General features: G+C 41.6%; 4 protein-coding genes across 5 annotated transcripts in view; all 4 read left to right on the top strand.

Moving 5' to 3' along the window:
* The first annotated feature begins 731 nt into the window (after positions 1-731).
* Positions 732-3,929, top strand: LOC130690960 (sialin-like). Its single transcript, XM_057513840.2, has 11 exons — positions 732-1,071; positions 1,315-1,385; positions 1,469-1,498; positions 1,569-1,715; positions 1,857-2,090; positions 2,161-2,248; positions 2,314-2,540; positions 2,601-2,750; positions 2,817-2,949; positions 3,013-3,254; positions 3,318-3,929. Exons 1-11 carry the CDS (start codon positions 1,056-1,058, stop codon positions 3,510-3,512), a joined length of 1,533 nt encoding a protein of 510 aa, XP_057369823.1. The 5' UTR covers positions 732-1,055; the 3' UTR covers positions 3,513-3,929.
* Positions 3,930-4,128: 199 nt separating this feature from the next.
* Positions 4,129-6,576, top strand: LOC130690961 (sialin-like). 2 transcript variants are annotated; one of them, XM_057513841.2, is made up of 11 exons: positions 4,129-4,223; positions 4,354-4,424; positions 4,535-4,564; positions 4,646-4,780; positions 4,853-5,086; positions 5,163-5,250; positions 5,314-5,534; positions 5,611-5,760; positions 5,823-5,955; positions 6,034-6,275; positions 6,350-6,576. In XM_057513841.2, the coding sequence occupies exons 1-11, from the start codon at positions 4,208-4,210 to the stop codon at positions 6,539-6,541; spliced, it is 1,512 nt and encodes a 503-aa protein (XP_057369824.1). In that variant the 5' UTR covers positions 4,129-4,207; the 3' UTR covers positions 6,542-6,576. The 2 variants fall into 2 exon arrangements, with proteins under 2 accessions (XP_057369824.1, XP_059353536.1); XM_059497553.1 differs by having other exon boundaries at positions 4,209-4,227.
* Positions 6,577-7,120: 544 nt separating this feature from the next.
* Positions 7,121-9,625, top strand: LOC130690963 (uncharacterized). The gene is made up of 5 exons (XM_057513846.1): positions 7,121-7,228; positions 8,078-8,894; positions 9,010-9,095; positions 9,179-9,351; positions 9,415-9,625. The coding sequence occupies exons 2-5, from the start codon at positions 8,122-8,124 to the stop codon at positions 9,514-9,516; spliced, it is 1,134 nt and encodes a 377-aa protein (XP_057369829.1). The 5' UTR covers positions 7,121-7,228; positions 8,078-8,121; the 3' UTR covers positions 9,517-9,625.
* A 1,180-nt stretch (positions 9,626-10,805) lies between these two features.
* LOC130691055 (putative inorganic phosphate cotransporter) overlaps positions 10,806-14,507 on the top strand; it is an 84,085-nt gene continuing 80,383 nt past the window's right edge. Inside the window, exons 1-11 of the mRNA XM_059495649.1 lie at positions 10,806-10,906; positions 11,139-11,209; positions 11,361-11,390; positions 11,469-11,615; positions 11,707-11,940; positions 12,030-12,117; positions 12,193-12,677; positions 12,764-12,913; positions 13,002-13,134; positions 13,248-13,489; positions 13,554-13,783. Of these exons, the coding sequence (XP_059351632.1) occupies positions 10,894-10,906; positions 11,139-11,209; positions 11,361-11,390; positions 11,469-11,615; positions 11,707-11,940; positions 12,030-12,117; positions 12,193-12,677; positions 12,764-12,913; positions 13,002-13,134; positions 13,248-13,489; positions 13,554-13,766 (1,806 nt within the window). The 5' untranslated portion in view covers positions 10,806-10,893 and the 3' untranslated portion in view covers positions 13,767-13,783. The remainder of the gene's footprint in view (positions 10,907-11,138; positions 11,210-11,360; positions 11,391-11,468; positions 11,616-11,706; positions 11,941-12,029; positions 12,118-12,192; positions 12,678-12,763; positions 12,914-13,001; positions 13,135-13,247; positions 13,490-13,553; positions 13,784-14,507) is intronic.

Raw genomic sequence — 14,507 nt, 5'->3', positions numbered from 1 at the left:
TTTGTCGTCAACGGCATTTGTTCACGCTCCAGCTAACGTCACTCCTTTTCGACACAGTTTTCGTCACAAAAATAAGGACAACTTGTAACAGTTCTGGCCGACGCCCTTCCCATTTGTAGAGATGGTTAACCTAACCTGTCGCGCGTAGCAACTTGTTGTTCCAGCTATTTGCCTTAACAAACTGCTATAAAGATAGAAGTAAATTGGTATTCGATTAGCACAATGAGGCAGACAGTTCTTTTTGTAAACGACCTTGACGTAACCTGTAGTCCGCTGGCAATGACGCAACTGAAGGGTAAACGCACGTCGGCCTGTTTTGAGTCGGTTGCCTCAGTAAATAGACAGATACACGCATGCTCGACATGGTAGTATTACTATGTACCCGTTGTCCCTACACACGCGCCTCCTCCCCTCTCTACTTCCTTTCCTTTTGGTTTTCTCTACGCTTAGTATAGCTTTTTCATTTCTTTTTCTTTCGTTCGCCGTCGCCGTGGCAACACCTCGTGCGACCGCCCTTGTGACGCCCTCTCGGCGTCCTTGCATCGACAGTCGGCCACGATTTCTAGTTACGTGACTCTGGGTAACCACCTCACAGAACAATTAAAAGCTTCCTTTTTAGATTCAATATCGTTTATTCTTTGCCAATTAAACATGAAGCAATTCGCAGAAAAGTGTTATGGGAAATGGAGGTTTCTTTGTCGTCATTATAATAATTGTCTGGTCAGTGGCAGGGTGAGGGCATCTAGTCTAAACTGGTCTCCTCTTCTCAGCTGTAATTCAGATTGAGATTCAGTCGCTTGACACGTGAGACCAGTGCAGCAGCTAGGAGTCAAAAGCAGTGGCGTCAACCCAGACCAATCCATTCGAGTTCGTTCTAGTCGAATCAGTAGGTCGACAGTGTCTGTGTCGAGCAGACGCTTTTCCTTGCTCTCTCTTTCTCGTTCTTTCCTGCACGCACACGCGGGATCCGACGATCGATAAACAGTCTCAAAAGCTAACGGCGTTTTGTTGTACAGTGTACGTTCAGTGTGCTAACTGCAAAACAGCGCGGCATTATGGCTGAAGGCGGACGTGAGTATTTCCATTTTTTTATTGAAATTTGAACTGTAGCTTGATACGGACCGGCAGCACCGGTGTCGGGTTGATTTAGAACCATGTGAAGCCAATCAATATTTATTGATGACGATTCCATTTTAGGCAATGTGGTTTCTGTTGAGGTTCGCGTTACGTTGTTTGGTTAATTAAAAGACTATACCATTTTTGCTTTCACATAAGAAATACTAATTATTCTAATTTTTTATTTCCTTTTTGAAGCATGCTTCCCGGCTCGCTACATTTTCACAGCTTTAGTCTCTATCGGCTTGGCTATCATTTACGGATTGAAAGTATAGTCTTTATTTCTGATTTATATCATTCTGGTGAAAAAAAAAAACATTCATTTCTTTTTCTGTTTTGTTTACTATTCCAGGTGAACTTGAGTGTAGCCATCGTCGTCATGGTAAATGAACAGACTCTTTTGCCAATTTTATTCGAATTGAACTGATTAATTTATGTGTTTATCTGGTTAGATCAACTCGACCGAATTGGCTTTGATGGCATTGGCTTCTGATGACCATCATAACAGTCATCACGGAACAAATGAATCAGCATCAGTCAGTCCCGAATTCGCTTGTCCAGCTCCCGACACAGGGTCCAACGTTACAGTAGCTGTACAGGTGATCGAACAACCCCTATTTGCCTAATTGAAAATGCATTCCTTTTGGAGTACGCGGAAGAAACCATTTTTTTTTTTTGTTACAATTATTTTCAATGATGAAGGTCATCCAAATATAAATATAAACGTATTGTTGATGCAGGACGGACCTTTCGCGTGGCCAGAGCCGACGCAGGGATTGGTATTAGGAGCCTATTTCTGGGGCTATATTCTGACTCAAATTCCTGGTGGTCGAGTTGCTGAAATGTTCTCTGCCAAGTGGGTCATCTGGGGCTCCGTTCTCATTAATGTAGTCTTCACGATTCTTACACCTCTGGCGGCTAACTTTAGTTACATAGCCGTTCTTGTTGTTCGCTTCATTGAAGGATTAGGCGCTGTAATATAATTATATTTATTTTTTCCTGCAAAACAAAGTGGACATCTTACATGAATAATGTTCAATGCAGGGCGTTTCTCTTCCGGCCATTCACGTTATGTTGACAAAATGGGCTCTTCCACAGGAGAGAAACATGATCTCTTCCTTGGCCTATGCAGGTAAGGTCTAATCGCTGACAAAATTGAGTTCGTATTACGATTAAAGTTCCATTGGCGATCGATAGGAATGGCGCTCGGTACCGTCATCTCTCTCCCATTTTCCGGAATTTTGGCCGCTGCGTTTGGTTGGGAAGCAGTTTTCTACGTGCAAGGAGGTCTGGCCATGATTTGGTGTCTTCTATGGCTCATTTTTGTCTACGATTCCCCTCAAGATCATCCGCGCATCCATCCGGCAGAGTTGGAGCTCTTTGAATCTTCGATGCAAGGTGGTGGTGGCGGTCACGGACATGCGGTTAGTTGAAAATAGGACCCTAAAAATAGATCAAGCAATTAATCACGAAGGAATCTGCAGAACTTGCCTGTCCCTTGGAAAGCCCTCCTGAAATCCGGACCTTTCTGGGCCATCCTTGTGGCCCATACCTGTAGCAATTTCGGTTGGTACATGCTGCTCGTCGAATTGCCTACCTACATGAAGCACATTCTCCGATTCAATATCAGCGAGGTATGATTACATCAAACACAACAAGAATTAGAATGTTGCATTTTGTAAAATTTCTCTATGTTTTAGAATGCTGGACTTTCTGCCGTCCCATACCTTTCGCTTTGGCTCTTCAGTGTCATTTGGAGTAACCGCCTGGATTGGGCCAAGAGCAAGGGATGGATCACGACGACGACCGTTCGCAAACTCTCCACCGCCGTCGGTGAGTCACTAGGATGACATATCATTTTCATTCTTCTTGTTACACTACATATACATCAATCAGGATCTCTCCTTCCGGCCTTGTGCTTCGTCGGTGTCAGTTTTGCTGGTTGCGATCGTCAAGCGGCTGTAGCTCTCATGACCCTCGGTACCATGTTCATCGCCGGAATGTATTGCGGTTTCCTCTCCAATCATATCGACATTGCATCCAACTATGCTGGTACTCTGATGGCTCTTACCAACACAGCGGCCACAATTCCAGGCTTCATCGTGCCTGTTTTTGTCGGTGAAATGACACACGGAAACGTAAGTTGCATAACATCTTCTACGATATTTCCGTGCTAATGATTGCTCACCATCCATTTACAGCAAAGTCTCGGCCAATGGCAGATCATCTTCTTCACGACGTCTGCAGTTTTACTGGTAGAATTGATTGTATACACTTTACTGGCTTCGGGTGAAGAACAACCCTGGAACCGAGCATACAGTGCTGCAGCTGAAGGAAAGAACGGCACCCACCTGACCCCCGAAGAAGAGAAATTGAACCAGACGAGCCGTGCTTAAAGAATTCAAACAGGTTTTTGTGCAATTCTAATTCTTGATGGCCGGTATCGCTGAAAAACGGAACGCAATCTCGACAAAGAATCTTGTCAATCGTGAAACGCCATGTTTTCTTCTTCCCTGTGTTCTTCAGATCCAGTAAACATGTGGTGACACTCTTCTACAGTTTGCGTACAAACTCGTGATTGTCCCTCCTCTGCGATTTGAATTTCGTGCTCGGCTGTGTTACAATAGTAAAGGCTTATTGGATATTAGATATATATTTGTGTTCAGTTCGTTGTTTTACACTGCTATGTATCATATTTAAAATGAATTCGTGTTCCATATTTTCTAACGGCTTTAAATCCCATTTTTACATCATTTATCATACAACCAAAAATGCAAAACAAATTTTTGGTCAAATAAACGCACTGGATCGTGTCTATTGTTCTTTATTATTATTTACGGTATGTCTGAAAAGCTTGTGAAAACAATCACGCACGATTCATCAAGTGATCTTTGATCTTCAATAGCATATCTTATCTCCTATAACTTTTCTTTTACTCTCTCCGTCTGAATAAGATAAAAGCCGGTCGTTATTTGTATTAGCACGTCTGTGCGTATCTAAGGTAGCTTTCATTCAACCAGTTACTGTTGCAGCAGGTCTACGTGTAAGATTGATGTGGGGTTTCTGATTTCATCTTAAAATAGCTGCTGAAATGACTAGAGGAGGCCGTAAGTAGGTCTATAGGCATCTATTTGTGAAACTACTGTGGATCTGTTTAGGTGTGCGTGTGTTGATAGCGACAACCGCCATGGTGTCTGTTTATTCGTTATAAGCACTCTGTCTTAATTTATTCCACAGCTTGCCTGCCGGCTAGGTACGTTTTCACATTCTTGGCATCTGCCAGTCTTGCAATCATCTATGGCTTAAAAGTATTTGACGATTTATTATATTCTAAACAAAACAACTAGACTTAATGATGATGGATTGGTTAATTTTTTTTTTCTTCTGTCTGATCTTCGTACGTGATTGCCACCCTTAGGTCAACTTGAGCGTGGCTATTGTCGTGATGGTGAGTGACGCGTTGACGTACTATCAGCAGTAATCAATTGTCTGTGTCAACTCATTGTTACAACACTGATTGTGCATATAGGTCAACAGTACAGCTCTAAGCGAGATGGCATTAACACACGATAGCCATAATAACGATACCCATTTGAACGAGAGTAGCAATTCGGAATTTGCTTGCCCAGCAAATACAAACACAAACCAGACGGATTCCGCTCAAGTGAGGCTAAATTCCTGCTGTAGTATTTATTTTTTTACAGGAAAAAATAAATAGAGTATTTCATAAACGCAGGATGGCCCGTTTCCATGGCCAGAACCGATCCAAGGATTGATACTTGGCGCATATTTTTGGGGCTACATTGTGACTCAAATTCCCGGCGGAAGAATGGCCGAAATGTTTTCAGCCAAATGGGTCGTCTGGGCTGCTGTGTTTGTCAACGTACTGTTTACCCTTTTGACACCTGTGGCTGCCAATATCAGTTACATCGCCGTGTTGGTCGTCCGTTTCATCGAAGGATTGGGCGCCGTACGTTCATTACTCCAGAATTGGATAATGAATTCGCTACTTAACGTTCTGTAAGAAAACATTTATTGTTTAACAGGGAGTTTCTATGCCGGCCCTTCAAGTCTTGTTGTCTAAATGGGCACCGCCAAACGAGCGCAACAAAATATCTTCTCTCGTCTACGCTGGTTAGTATTCCGTACGATCCCTACTCGTGTTTGCGATTATATTTGGTTGTTTTTGTTTTTCAGGAATGTCATTGGGGACTGTTATTGCCCTTCCGTTCTCTGGAATTTTGGCGGAAAAATTCGGCTGGGAGTCGGTTTTCTACGTTCAAGGTGGACTAGGGTCCATTTGGTGTATCTTGTGGATCTTACTCGTGTTTGACTCGCCCAAAGATCATCCACGCATCCATCCGGCTGAGCGAAATCTCTTCGAAAAATGCATGGGAAATGGTGGTGCTAAACGTCCGGTACGTTTCCTAAAATCCGGCCGCTCAACAACTTTCAAGTTATGCCAAAAAATACATCACTAATGTTAATTGATAGAACTTACCCGTACCATGGAAGGCCATTGCGACTTCAGTTCCGTTCTGGGCCCTTCTAGTTGCGCACATGTGCAATAATTTCGGATGGTATATGTTACTCGTTGAATTACCAACTTACATGAAGCACATCCTTCGTTTCAACATTGGCAAAGTAATGGTTGCCGAAATTCTATCAAAATCCAAAGAAATCTTAACATTTCTGATGATAAACAGAACTCTCTGTTGTCCGCCGTACCTTACCTTTGCCTGTGGGTGTTCAGTATCATTTGGAGTAACTTGATGGATTACAGCAAAAACAAGAAATGGATCAACACTACGTCCGTCCGGAAGCTGTCTACAGCTGTCGGTGAGTAATAGAAGTGTGGTCCAAAATGAGAATTATTACTTGGAAATTTCCCTGATTGTGACTCGTATTTTTGCAAAGCTTCGTTACTTCCGGCGTTATGTTTCATTGGTGTTAGCTTGGCCGGATGCGACCGAATTACCGCTGTAGTCCTCATGTCTCTCGGCACCATGTTCATGGCTGCCATGTATTGTGGCATACTGGCTAATCCTACAGACTTGGCATCCAACTACGCCGGAACTTTGCTCGCCCTCACCAACACGGCCGCTACTATTCCGGGTTTCATCGTGCCCGTCTTTGTCGGCGCCCTCACTCACGGAAATGTAAGCGTGAAGCAGAAATGAATAGCAAATCACCGATCAAGAAATGAAGTAACCTTTCTTGTTTTGCACAATAGCAAACCGTCCATTCGTGGCAGATTGTCTTCTTCACGACGGCCGCTATTTTGTTGGTGGAATTGATTGTCTTTACACTATTCAGCTCTGCGGAAGAACAACCGTGGAATCAAGCATATACTACCGGAGCAGGAGCTAAGGGACGGCCTCGCGCAGCTGAGACCCAACAACTGAACAAACGAACCCGTGTCTAGTTGGAACGATAAGAAATACAACATCCAACCTCTTTAAATCTTGTTTTCTATATTTCAAATGACTAAATTCTTTAGTACAGTGTGAGAACGCAGTTCATGGATTGCATGTCCCAAATGAATCCTGGGAATGGTAGGGGGATTTATGAAACAATATTGCAGTTTATCTGTAGTTAACAGCAACAAAAATTGGATCACACGTTAGCTTCTAAACGTGACACTTGCGACTGATTGATGCTGGTATCTTAAAAAAAATTTCTTTACAATTGGGAATCTGCAACCTTGGCAGGCAGGCGTGTGAAAGTTTACAAAACCCTTTGGCGGCAGGTAGTCCTCTACTCCCTCGGTGATTCGGACTTGTAATAAGAAACGTAGTCCTCTAGGGACTACCAGTGAAGGAGATAAAAGACATTTCTCTAAGGTTGTTCTTTTTTTGTAAGTATATTCCTTATGAGAAATGAGGGACTATAATTTTCTCTACTTCACTTCACCCCGCCTTCTATTTAAACGGCCAGTACGGTGATCCCTCTCAGTCCTCCATTTTATGTTCCCAACAAGCCAACGAGTGACTCAGTCGTGTTTCTGCCACCAGTGTGTTGCTACGTGAAAAGATCGTCCTCCTCGCTCTGCTACGTCATCATAAAAAGTGTTAGTTTACCAACAGCAAAACTACGATCATATTGCAGCACCGTAAGTACGAACTGTTGAGGCATTTTGATTTCAAGCGACTCAGATTTTTTTGTGTTTGTTTTTAATGGTAGACCACAATCGTTTGGGATACAGACAGGTTGTTATTGTAAATCTTTAAAAATGAAATGGATTTTAGACTTGTCTTTTGTCACTTTCACTTTTTGCACAAGGACTTTGTAAACACTTGTTTTCGAGTTGGTTTCGTTATTACGCATTACCCACTTGCTGCAGTCATTTCATGGCTGCTTTAGATCCCATTTTTTCAAAGGAACGCGTAATGACGCAGTAATACAATAAATAGTAGTCACTGAGTAAAACGAATAGTTCAGGAAACCAAAAGTATCGAGTAAAAATTAAAAACAAAAAATTATACAGAAGCTCGACGTAAAATTGCTTATCAACACAAACATTTAAAAGTATAACGCATATAAGCACATTAGCGTATTAGTCACCATGTTGCGCAAGACCTCTATATGTTGCTGTATGAACAGTTAAGCTTTGGTTAGTGTTGGGAGCTCCACGAAATTGGACGCGTGTATTTTCCTTGGTTGCTTTTTTGGTCTTTTTGTTTTTCTAAGAGAAATAGTGCAAGTGAGCCTTTACAACTCAACTGTATATCCAGCTTCATTTATTGGGGATGGTTAAAATATTTCTAGGGAGGACTACCTCTTTACCCGCCACTGCTTTGTGATACACACTAAAAAGTTGTTGACTGTCATAAAAACACGAAATCTGATCGAAACCGAAGTTTGACTTCTTTAAAAGCTAGCTCTCGCTAAAACTTTGACAGCTTTATTTCGTTCGTTTTGACATGGTTTTGTTTAATTTATTTCTCTGTCTTTACAACAGCCACGAAGAAGACCAGCTGTGAAGCTTTAAAAAATTAATACGGAATGGGTAGCAGGAGAAATGCTTACCACTCTGTACAGTTACCCACCGTGCTGACAGCAGATATCGACGGATATAACACGATCATCATACCGACGAACATAAAGTTTATTTACAAGCCGAGGAAGACGCTTCCGAGCTTCTCTGGTTCCGAAAATGGCGCTCTGGTTGAAGATTGGTTTCAAGAATGCGAAAGAGCGGCATCACTACTTGGATGGCATGAAGATATTATGTTGCAAAAATTTATCATGAGGCTAAGAGGCGATGCCTTGATGTATCACCGGAAGAAATTGACTTACGTCGAAGATTACTGGGACTGGCGTGATTTAATGATTGAAGAATTCATGCATAACGACAAGTACTATTTTCTGGGACAACTCGATCAACTCAGACAAAAACCCCATCAGTCAGTTACGACATTCGCTGCAGAAATCGATTCGCTTTTGGTCAAAGCTCTGGGTTTGGCTGTGATCACAGATAAATCGCTGAAAACGTTTTGTTTCCGTGTCAAGTTGGCTTACTTGATTGACGGTTTACGCGAAGTTATTCGTAAAGAAATTGGTCCCCGTTTCCACAATTATATGACTGGATTTCCGTCTTGGTCGCGTGTAATTGAAGAGGTCCAAGACGTTGAATGGCTGATTGATCTTAGGAAGAAACAATCTATACGCAACAGTTTGCAATCGTGTAATTACGTCAAAGTTTACCTTGCAATCTCGGGAGATGATGAAACCAAACAAATGGGATATGGTGTCTTCTTCGGTGAAAATGATTCCAAGTAAACAAACTTTTACAACGCGTTTGTTATCAAGAAGAATTCAAGAGAATTCTCGACCCCTACAAAACACATCCGCCTCGAATTTATGGTCGTAAAATAAAATTGTTATTTCTAGGAACGTCAGTAAAATTGAGCCTCGCACATGCAATGCAACCTTAATTATAGCGGCAATCACTGCAATCCAGCAAGCGAAGAAACATGGTCAGTTTACACTTCCGATACAATTACGTTGAACTTAAGGGCCGCAACAGCTTTTAACTGGATTTGATTTTTTATTTTAACAGGCATAGAACGATTGATGATACATACCAATTCGGAATATCTTCTCAAGTTTATTGATGAATGGGCCGTTCCATGGTTAGAGAATTCGTGGAGCAAATCCCGTAGGAAGCTTGCACTCAACGTGCCCCTTTGGCGGAATCTCCTCACTGCTCTCCAAGACATTGACGTTAAATGGGTAATTCATTTTAAATCTTGGATTTGAATACCAAATTGACACACTTACCTCATCGTTTTTTAGGCTGCGTTCAATGAAAACGAGAACGGACCTGCTGGTGCACGTAGTCTTGCTAGTCTTGCTAAAACCAGCTTACAGAAATACGATCCAAGAGGCACTTACTAGGCCAAATAACACTTAAAAGACTTTTCTTTTTCTTTAAAAAAAAAATTTGATTTGTATTCCAATTTTACGTTCTATGTATTCGAAGTAAACCTACAAAGTTGTTCCCATACCTGTTCGTATATAGAACTATAGGCTCGTAAAATGTGCTACGCTTGGGGTTCATCAAACAGGAACGTTATAAATGAGAAAAAGTTCGTAAAAGTGCTATGTCATTCGCACGTGAGGATCCCAATCAGCTCCCGAACACGTGGGAAACCTTTTTTCGTCACGAGTGTTAGAAACTGGCGCTGGGCCATTCTCATTTGTAGTGGCTTACGACTGGAATTCGAATCACTGCGGGTTCATAGGGAATGCGCCTGGAGAAATTCGAATGGTAGGACACGAGGAGGACGCGTGTACACGTACTGGGATTGCCTAAAATAATTGTTTATTCTCTGCCATAGAATTCATAATCGTTTGCAAATGATGATGACTAGTGGTATTTTTTCGAAGTTGTGTCTTTCTAGCTCCCTGTAATTCAGGGGAATTCAAGTTGGCACGAACTTGTTTGATGATAAATGTTGGCAAACAATAAGAAACGATTCGGTGAATTCGCTTTCTTGTTCTGTAGGGAAGATGGATTCGTCTATCGACCAACATGTCCTTGATCTCACTTGATGAATCTACAAAGCATTTTTGCGTCTAATTGATTTTCCCTAATTAGAATCCTTGTTGGCGGTGGTTTAACAGTTATACTAGATAATCAGGCAGCCAATATGCACATTCGTTCTGTTATTGATGTTCACGGAGGCACAGAACCTTTCACCCATATAAGGTTTGAAATGTTGGTGTGCCTCTAGTCACGAACACCATTCTACTTTCCACTTGTCTTTTCAGAGCACGCTTACACCTTACTCGTTCCAATCGCATTCTCGAGGATTATGTGTGTATAGTTGCTGGCCCGCAACTGACATGGCAACAACAACGATGGCCGTCACGTGAAATCCACGTATCTCTTTGATCTTTTGTTTTTATTGCATCGGGAGAAAGATTAAAAACCAAAATACATTTGAGCAAATAATATGATTCGACGTGACAAATTTCACGTCATCTCTCTCGTATCAAATTTATCATGACGCTTAATTTATTCAACTAAATTTTTTTTTGATCGCTAGATACTACTTGCGATTCACCTTGTGCCCTGCGGAAGGGAAATCTTTAAAAGGTTACTGCAAGTCAAAAAGGATGTTTAATTGGCAACCGTCCTCCACTCTTCAGAGGTTACAGAGTACTCAACGTGAACAGACGCTTGTTCTTGTTTTCCGGGCTTATTTCTTTTTCCTGATATCTTTAACGCTAAACCAATCGAAGTTGTCTATTAAGGAAGAAGAAGCCAACATGGCTAAAGGACGTAAGTAAACAATGAAACATATACATTTATTTAAATCTTTTTATTGATATTCTTAGTAGTTTCAAAATGTAAGTGTGGCAGTTTTCGGTTGCTTTACAGCCAGAGTTTCATGATTCTAAAATTTGTAATAACAATTTAACCTCGAAGATTAATAAAAATAACAAGTCATTATTTTGGCAAGTTCGATCCTGCGATTTCCTAAATTAATTTTGATCTTTTTCGTCATTTTCAGCTTTGATCCCAGCTCGTTACATCTTCACAGCGCTGGTCTCTATCGGCCTGGCGATTATTTATGGACTGAAGGTAAGTGCTGCTGCACTAGAATATTTTGACATAGATAGATACATATATATATATCGATAGATATATATAGATCACATAAGATAGGAGTACGACACTAATAGATGATTTCTTTTTCGTTTTCCATGGGGAATCCCATAACGATGTTCTACAGGTGAACTTGAGTGTGGCGATTGTCGTCATGGTAAGAATAATTCAACTCACGTTCCAGCCAACATAAATATTAATTATATATATCTCTATTTCTCCCTCATTTATAAAGATCAATTCAACTGAGCTTGCGTCTATGGCGGCATCGGAAGTCTCTCACGGTGGGCATTATGGTAGCACCAAAGACAACGGAACTGCTCCACAGGAGTTTGCTTGTGCAGCTCCAGTTTCCCATTCCAACGTAACTGTCACCATACAGGTATAACAAAATCGACATATGAATAGTATATTTTTCTTTATAATTCTCTTAATTATTGATCGGTCTAATCTCTTTGTATTGCTTTGCATAGGATGGACCATTCGCTTGGCCCGAACCTGTTCAAGGATTGGTATTGAGCGCCTACTTTTGGGGCTACCTTCTGACTCAGATTCCCGGTGGAATGATAGCGGAGAAGTATTCGGCCAAGTGGGTCATCTGGGCATCTGTTCTCGTCAATGTTGTTTTCACTATTTTAACACCGTTGGCTGCCAACATAAGTTACATCGCCGTCCTCGTTGTCCGTTTCATCGAAGGGCTGGGCGCTGTAAGATCCAATTATTTTATTACGATTTCCTCATTCATTTCCAATATCCTTGTTTGGTTTTTACTGTAAATCGTTTCTTTTCAAAATAGGGAGTTTCTCTACCAGCCATTCACGTTATGTTGACCAAATGGGTTTTACCGCAAGAGCGCAACCTGATGTCGTCGTTGGCTTACGCTGGTAAATATTATTCCATCTACATTTTAATGCAGTGTTTATAGCGTTCAAACTAATAAAGAAATTTTAAAACGGCAGGCATGGCGCTAGGTACAGTCATCTCGCTGCCATTTTCCGGTATCTTAGCCGCTGCACTCGGCTGGGAATCGGTGTTTTACGTCCAAGGAGGTCTCGCTATGATCTGGTGCGTTTTATGGCTGATATTTGTCTTCGACTCACCTGAAGATCATCCGCGCATCCATCCAGTGGAGTTGGAGCTTTTTGAAACGTCCATGCATCACGATGACCACGAAAGTCATGAAGCACCGAAGGAAGCAGCACAATTAGAAGATTCCAACATCGCAGAAGGGTCCGTTGTTGTCATGACTCCCGTCATTTCAGACAAGCCTATTGCTAAGAAAAGAAGAAATAGCCATCAGGGACATCACTGGCACGGCTTCCACGGGTGGCATGGATTCCACGGATGGCACGGATGGCACGCCGGACACAAACATCACGAACATCCTAAATTCCACAAGGAACACTTGAAAAAACAAGGCCATCACGGAGCCCACGGCCATCCGGTACTAGAAAACGGATTACTGTTACGATGATTTGATTTTGATTTATTTCTATGTTTTTTTGTGTTGCTGTTTTTGCCTTAAAAAAGAATTTGCCTATCCCGTGGAAAGCTCTCGCTACTTCCGGTCCGTTCTGGGCTATTCTGGTTGCTCATTCGTGCAGTAATTTTGGATGGTATATGCTGTTAGTTGAACTACCCACCTACATGAAGGCCATCTTACGCTTTAACATCAGTCAGGTAAACCAAACTAAATCTATTAGCCGTGATTTGAAAATTCACGAGCTAAACCATCAAATCCAACTAACCTTTCCAATACTTGCAACAGAACGCTGGGTTATCTGCGATTCCGTACGTGTGTCTATGGATATTTAGCATTATGTGGAGCAATCGTCTAGATTGGGCAAAAGGCAAAGGATGGATTACCACGACGACTGTACGCAAATTATCTACAGCTATCGGTATGTATCCGAATGAACAATTTTATCCGCCAGTGTGAACAATCGAAACATTCAGCTGAAGATTGAAACTAATGGCTAAATGATCATACCGACATTTTTAAACCCGCAAACAGCCTCCTTGTTCCCTGCCGCTTGTTTTATCGGCGTCAGCTTGGTGGGATGTGATCGCCAAGCCGCCGTGGCGTTGATGACTCTTGGTACCATGTTTGTTGCCGGAATGTATTGCGGCTTCTTGACCAATCACGTCGATATTGCTCCGAATTACGCCGGCACATTAATGGCTCTGACCAACACGGCGGCTACGATTCCGGGATTCATCGTTCCCGTCTTTGTCGGACAGCTCACTCACGGAAATGTCAGTATATTATGTAAATACTGATTGCTTAGCAACAGATAAAGATACAAATTTTTTCTTCTAGCAAACATTGGGCCAATGGCAAATTATTTTTTTCACAACGGCAGCGGTTTTCGTCCTCGAGTTTGTAGTTTACACAGTTTTTGCATCTGGAGAAGAACAACCATGGAACCATGTAGGGGTAGATCACAAGCCTGAATTGGAGAAGCATACAGCAAAGGAAGTTCTTCACGAGTCCGAAAGCGAACAGTTAGAAGGAAAAACTGAAAATCCTTAAAACAAAGGAAGTCAGATGTATGTAAAACGGGCAAGATTTTGGGAACAAAAAAAAGCGATTGTGTTGTTGTTCATGTTCATTGAAATTGTTACGTTGCTAATTAAATGAATTTCATTACTAATGTTTAATTTCGTACGATAAACCCTCGAAAATTATATTTCCTTTGTAACTTCTTTTCCAACATAACATTATCCGTGCATGTATGTACTGTTTGTTAAGAGGATTGTACTTGGAATTACCTTTACTTATACCGCAGTCCTTATGTTGGTCGATCCTGTTCTACCGTGGAACGAACGCTTTCGCGCATTAGAGTCGTCACCGCATAACGAGTTATAAATGGTAAGCTGTACTCGCTCTGCCAGTATCGACATTCAAATCACAACTTTCTTTTATCGACTCGGCATTTCCAGTGTTATTTTTTAAATAAATTCAATCAGCCATGCTAATAATAAGATGGGTGTTCCGTATCACGTATGGCGTAGGGTAGCGTCATTAGTTTATTTGATACGAAACCACAAATAAATCGGGAATGAAATGAGTCAAAAATCAAAAGCGTATATAATGTTCAACTGATCGGAATCGTAGTTCATACGTCTACCGAAGGACGTCTGGAAAGATCGTTTCTCGCCTCGATCAGAGAACCGGTCGTCAACGGAAAATTTTCCATTTGAGTTAACGAGATGCATCGGTTTCACGCATGTAGACAACGTCAAGCCATACTAAGGATAAAGAAATGCATTA

The sequence above is a fragment of the Daphnia carinata genome, chromosome 1 (assembly GCF_022539665.2).
Source record: "Daphnia carinata strain CSIRO-1 chromosome 1, CSIRO_AGI_Dcar_HiC_V3, whole genome shotgun sequence".
NCBI classification, from domain to species: Eukaryota; Metazoa; Arthropoda; class Branchiopoda; order Diplostraca; family Daphniidae; genus Daphnia; species Daphnia carinata.
This window is presented reverse-complemented; position numbering and strand designations above follow the sequence as displayed.

Coding starts and splice junctions, on each gene's coding strand:
- LOC130690960 (XM_057513840.2), top strand. Junction 1,386..1,468: donor CTATCATTTACGGATTGAAA/GTATAGTCTTTA, acceptor TTACTATTCCAG/GTGAACTTGAGTGTAGCCAT. Junction 2,751..2,816: donor TCCGATTCAATATCAGCGAG/GTATGATTACAT, acceptor TCTATGTTTTAG/AATGCTGGACTTTCTGCCGT.
- LOC130690961 (XM_057513841.2), top strand. Junction 4,565..4,645: donor GCGTGGCTATTGTCGTGATG/GTGAGTGACGCG, acceptor TTGTGCATATAG/GTCAACAGTACAGCTCTAAG. Junction 6,276..6,349: donor GCGCCCTCACTCACGGAAAT/GTAAGCGTGAAG, acceptor TTTGCACAATAG/CAAACCGTCCATTCGTGGCA.
- LOC130690963 (XM_057513846.1), top strand. CDS start 8,122: ATGGGTAGCAGGAGAAATGCTTACCACTCTGTACAGTTACCCACCGTG. Junction 8,895..9,009: donor TTCGGTGAAAATGATTCCAA/GTAAACAAACTT, acceptor TGTTATTTCTAG/GAACGTCAGTAAAATTGAGC. Junction 9,096..9,178: donor CCAGCAAGCGAAGAAACATG/GTCAGTTTACAC, acceptor TTATTTTAACAG/GCATAGAACGATTGATGATA.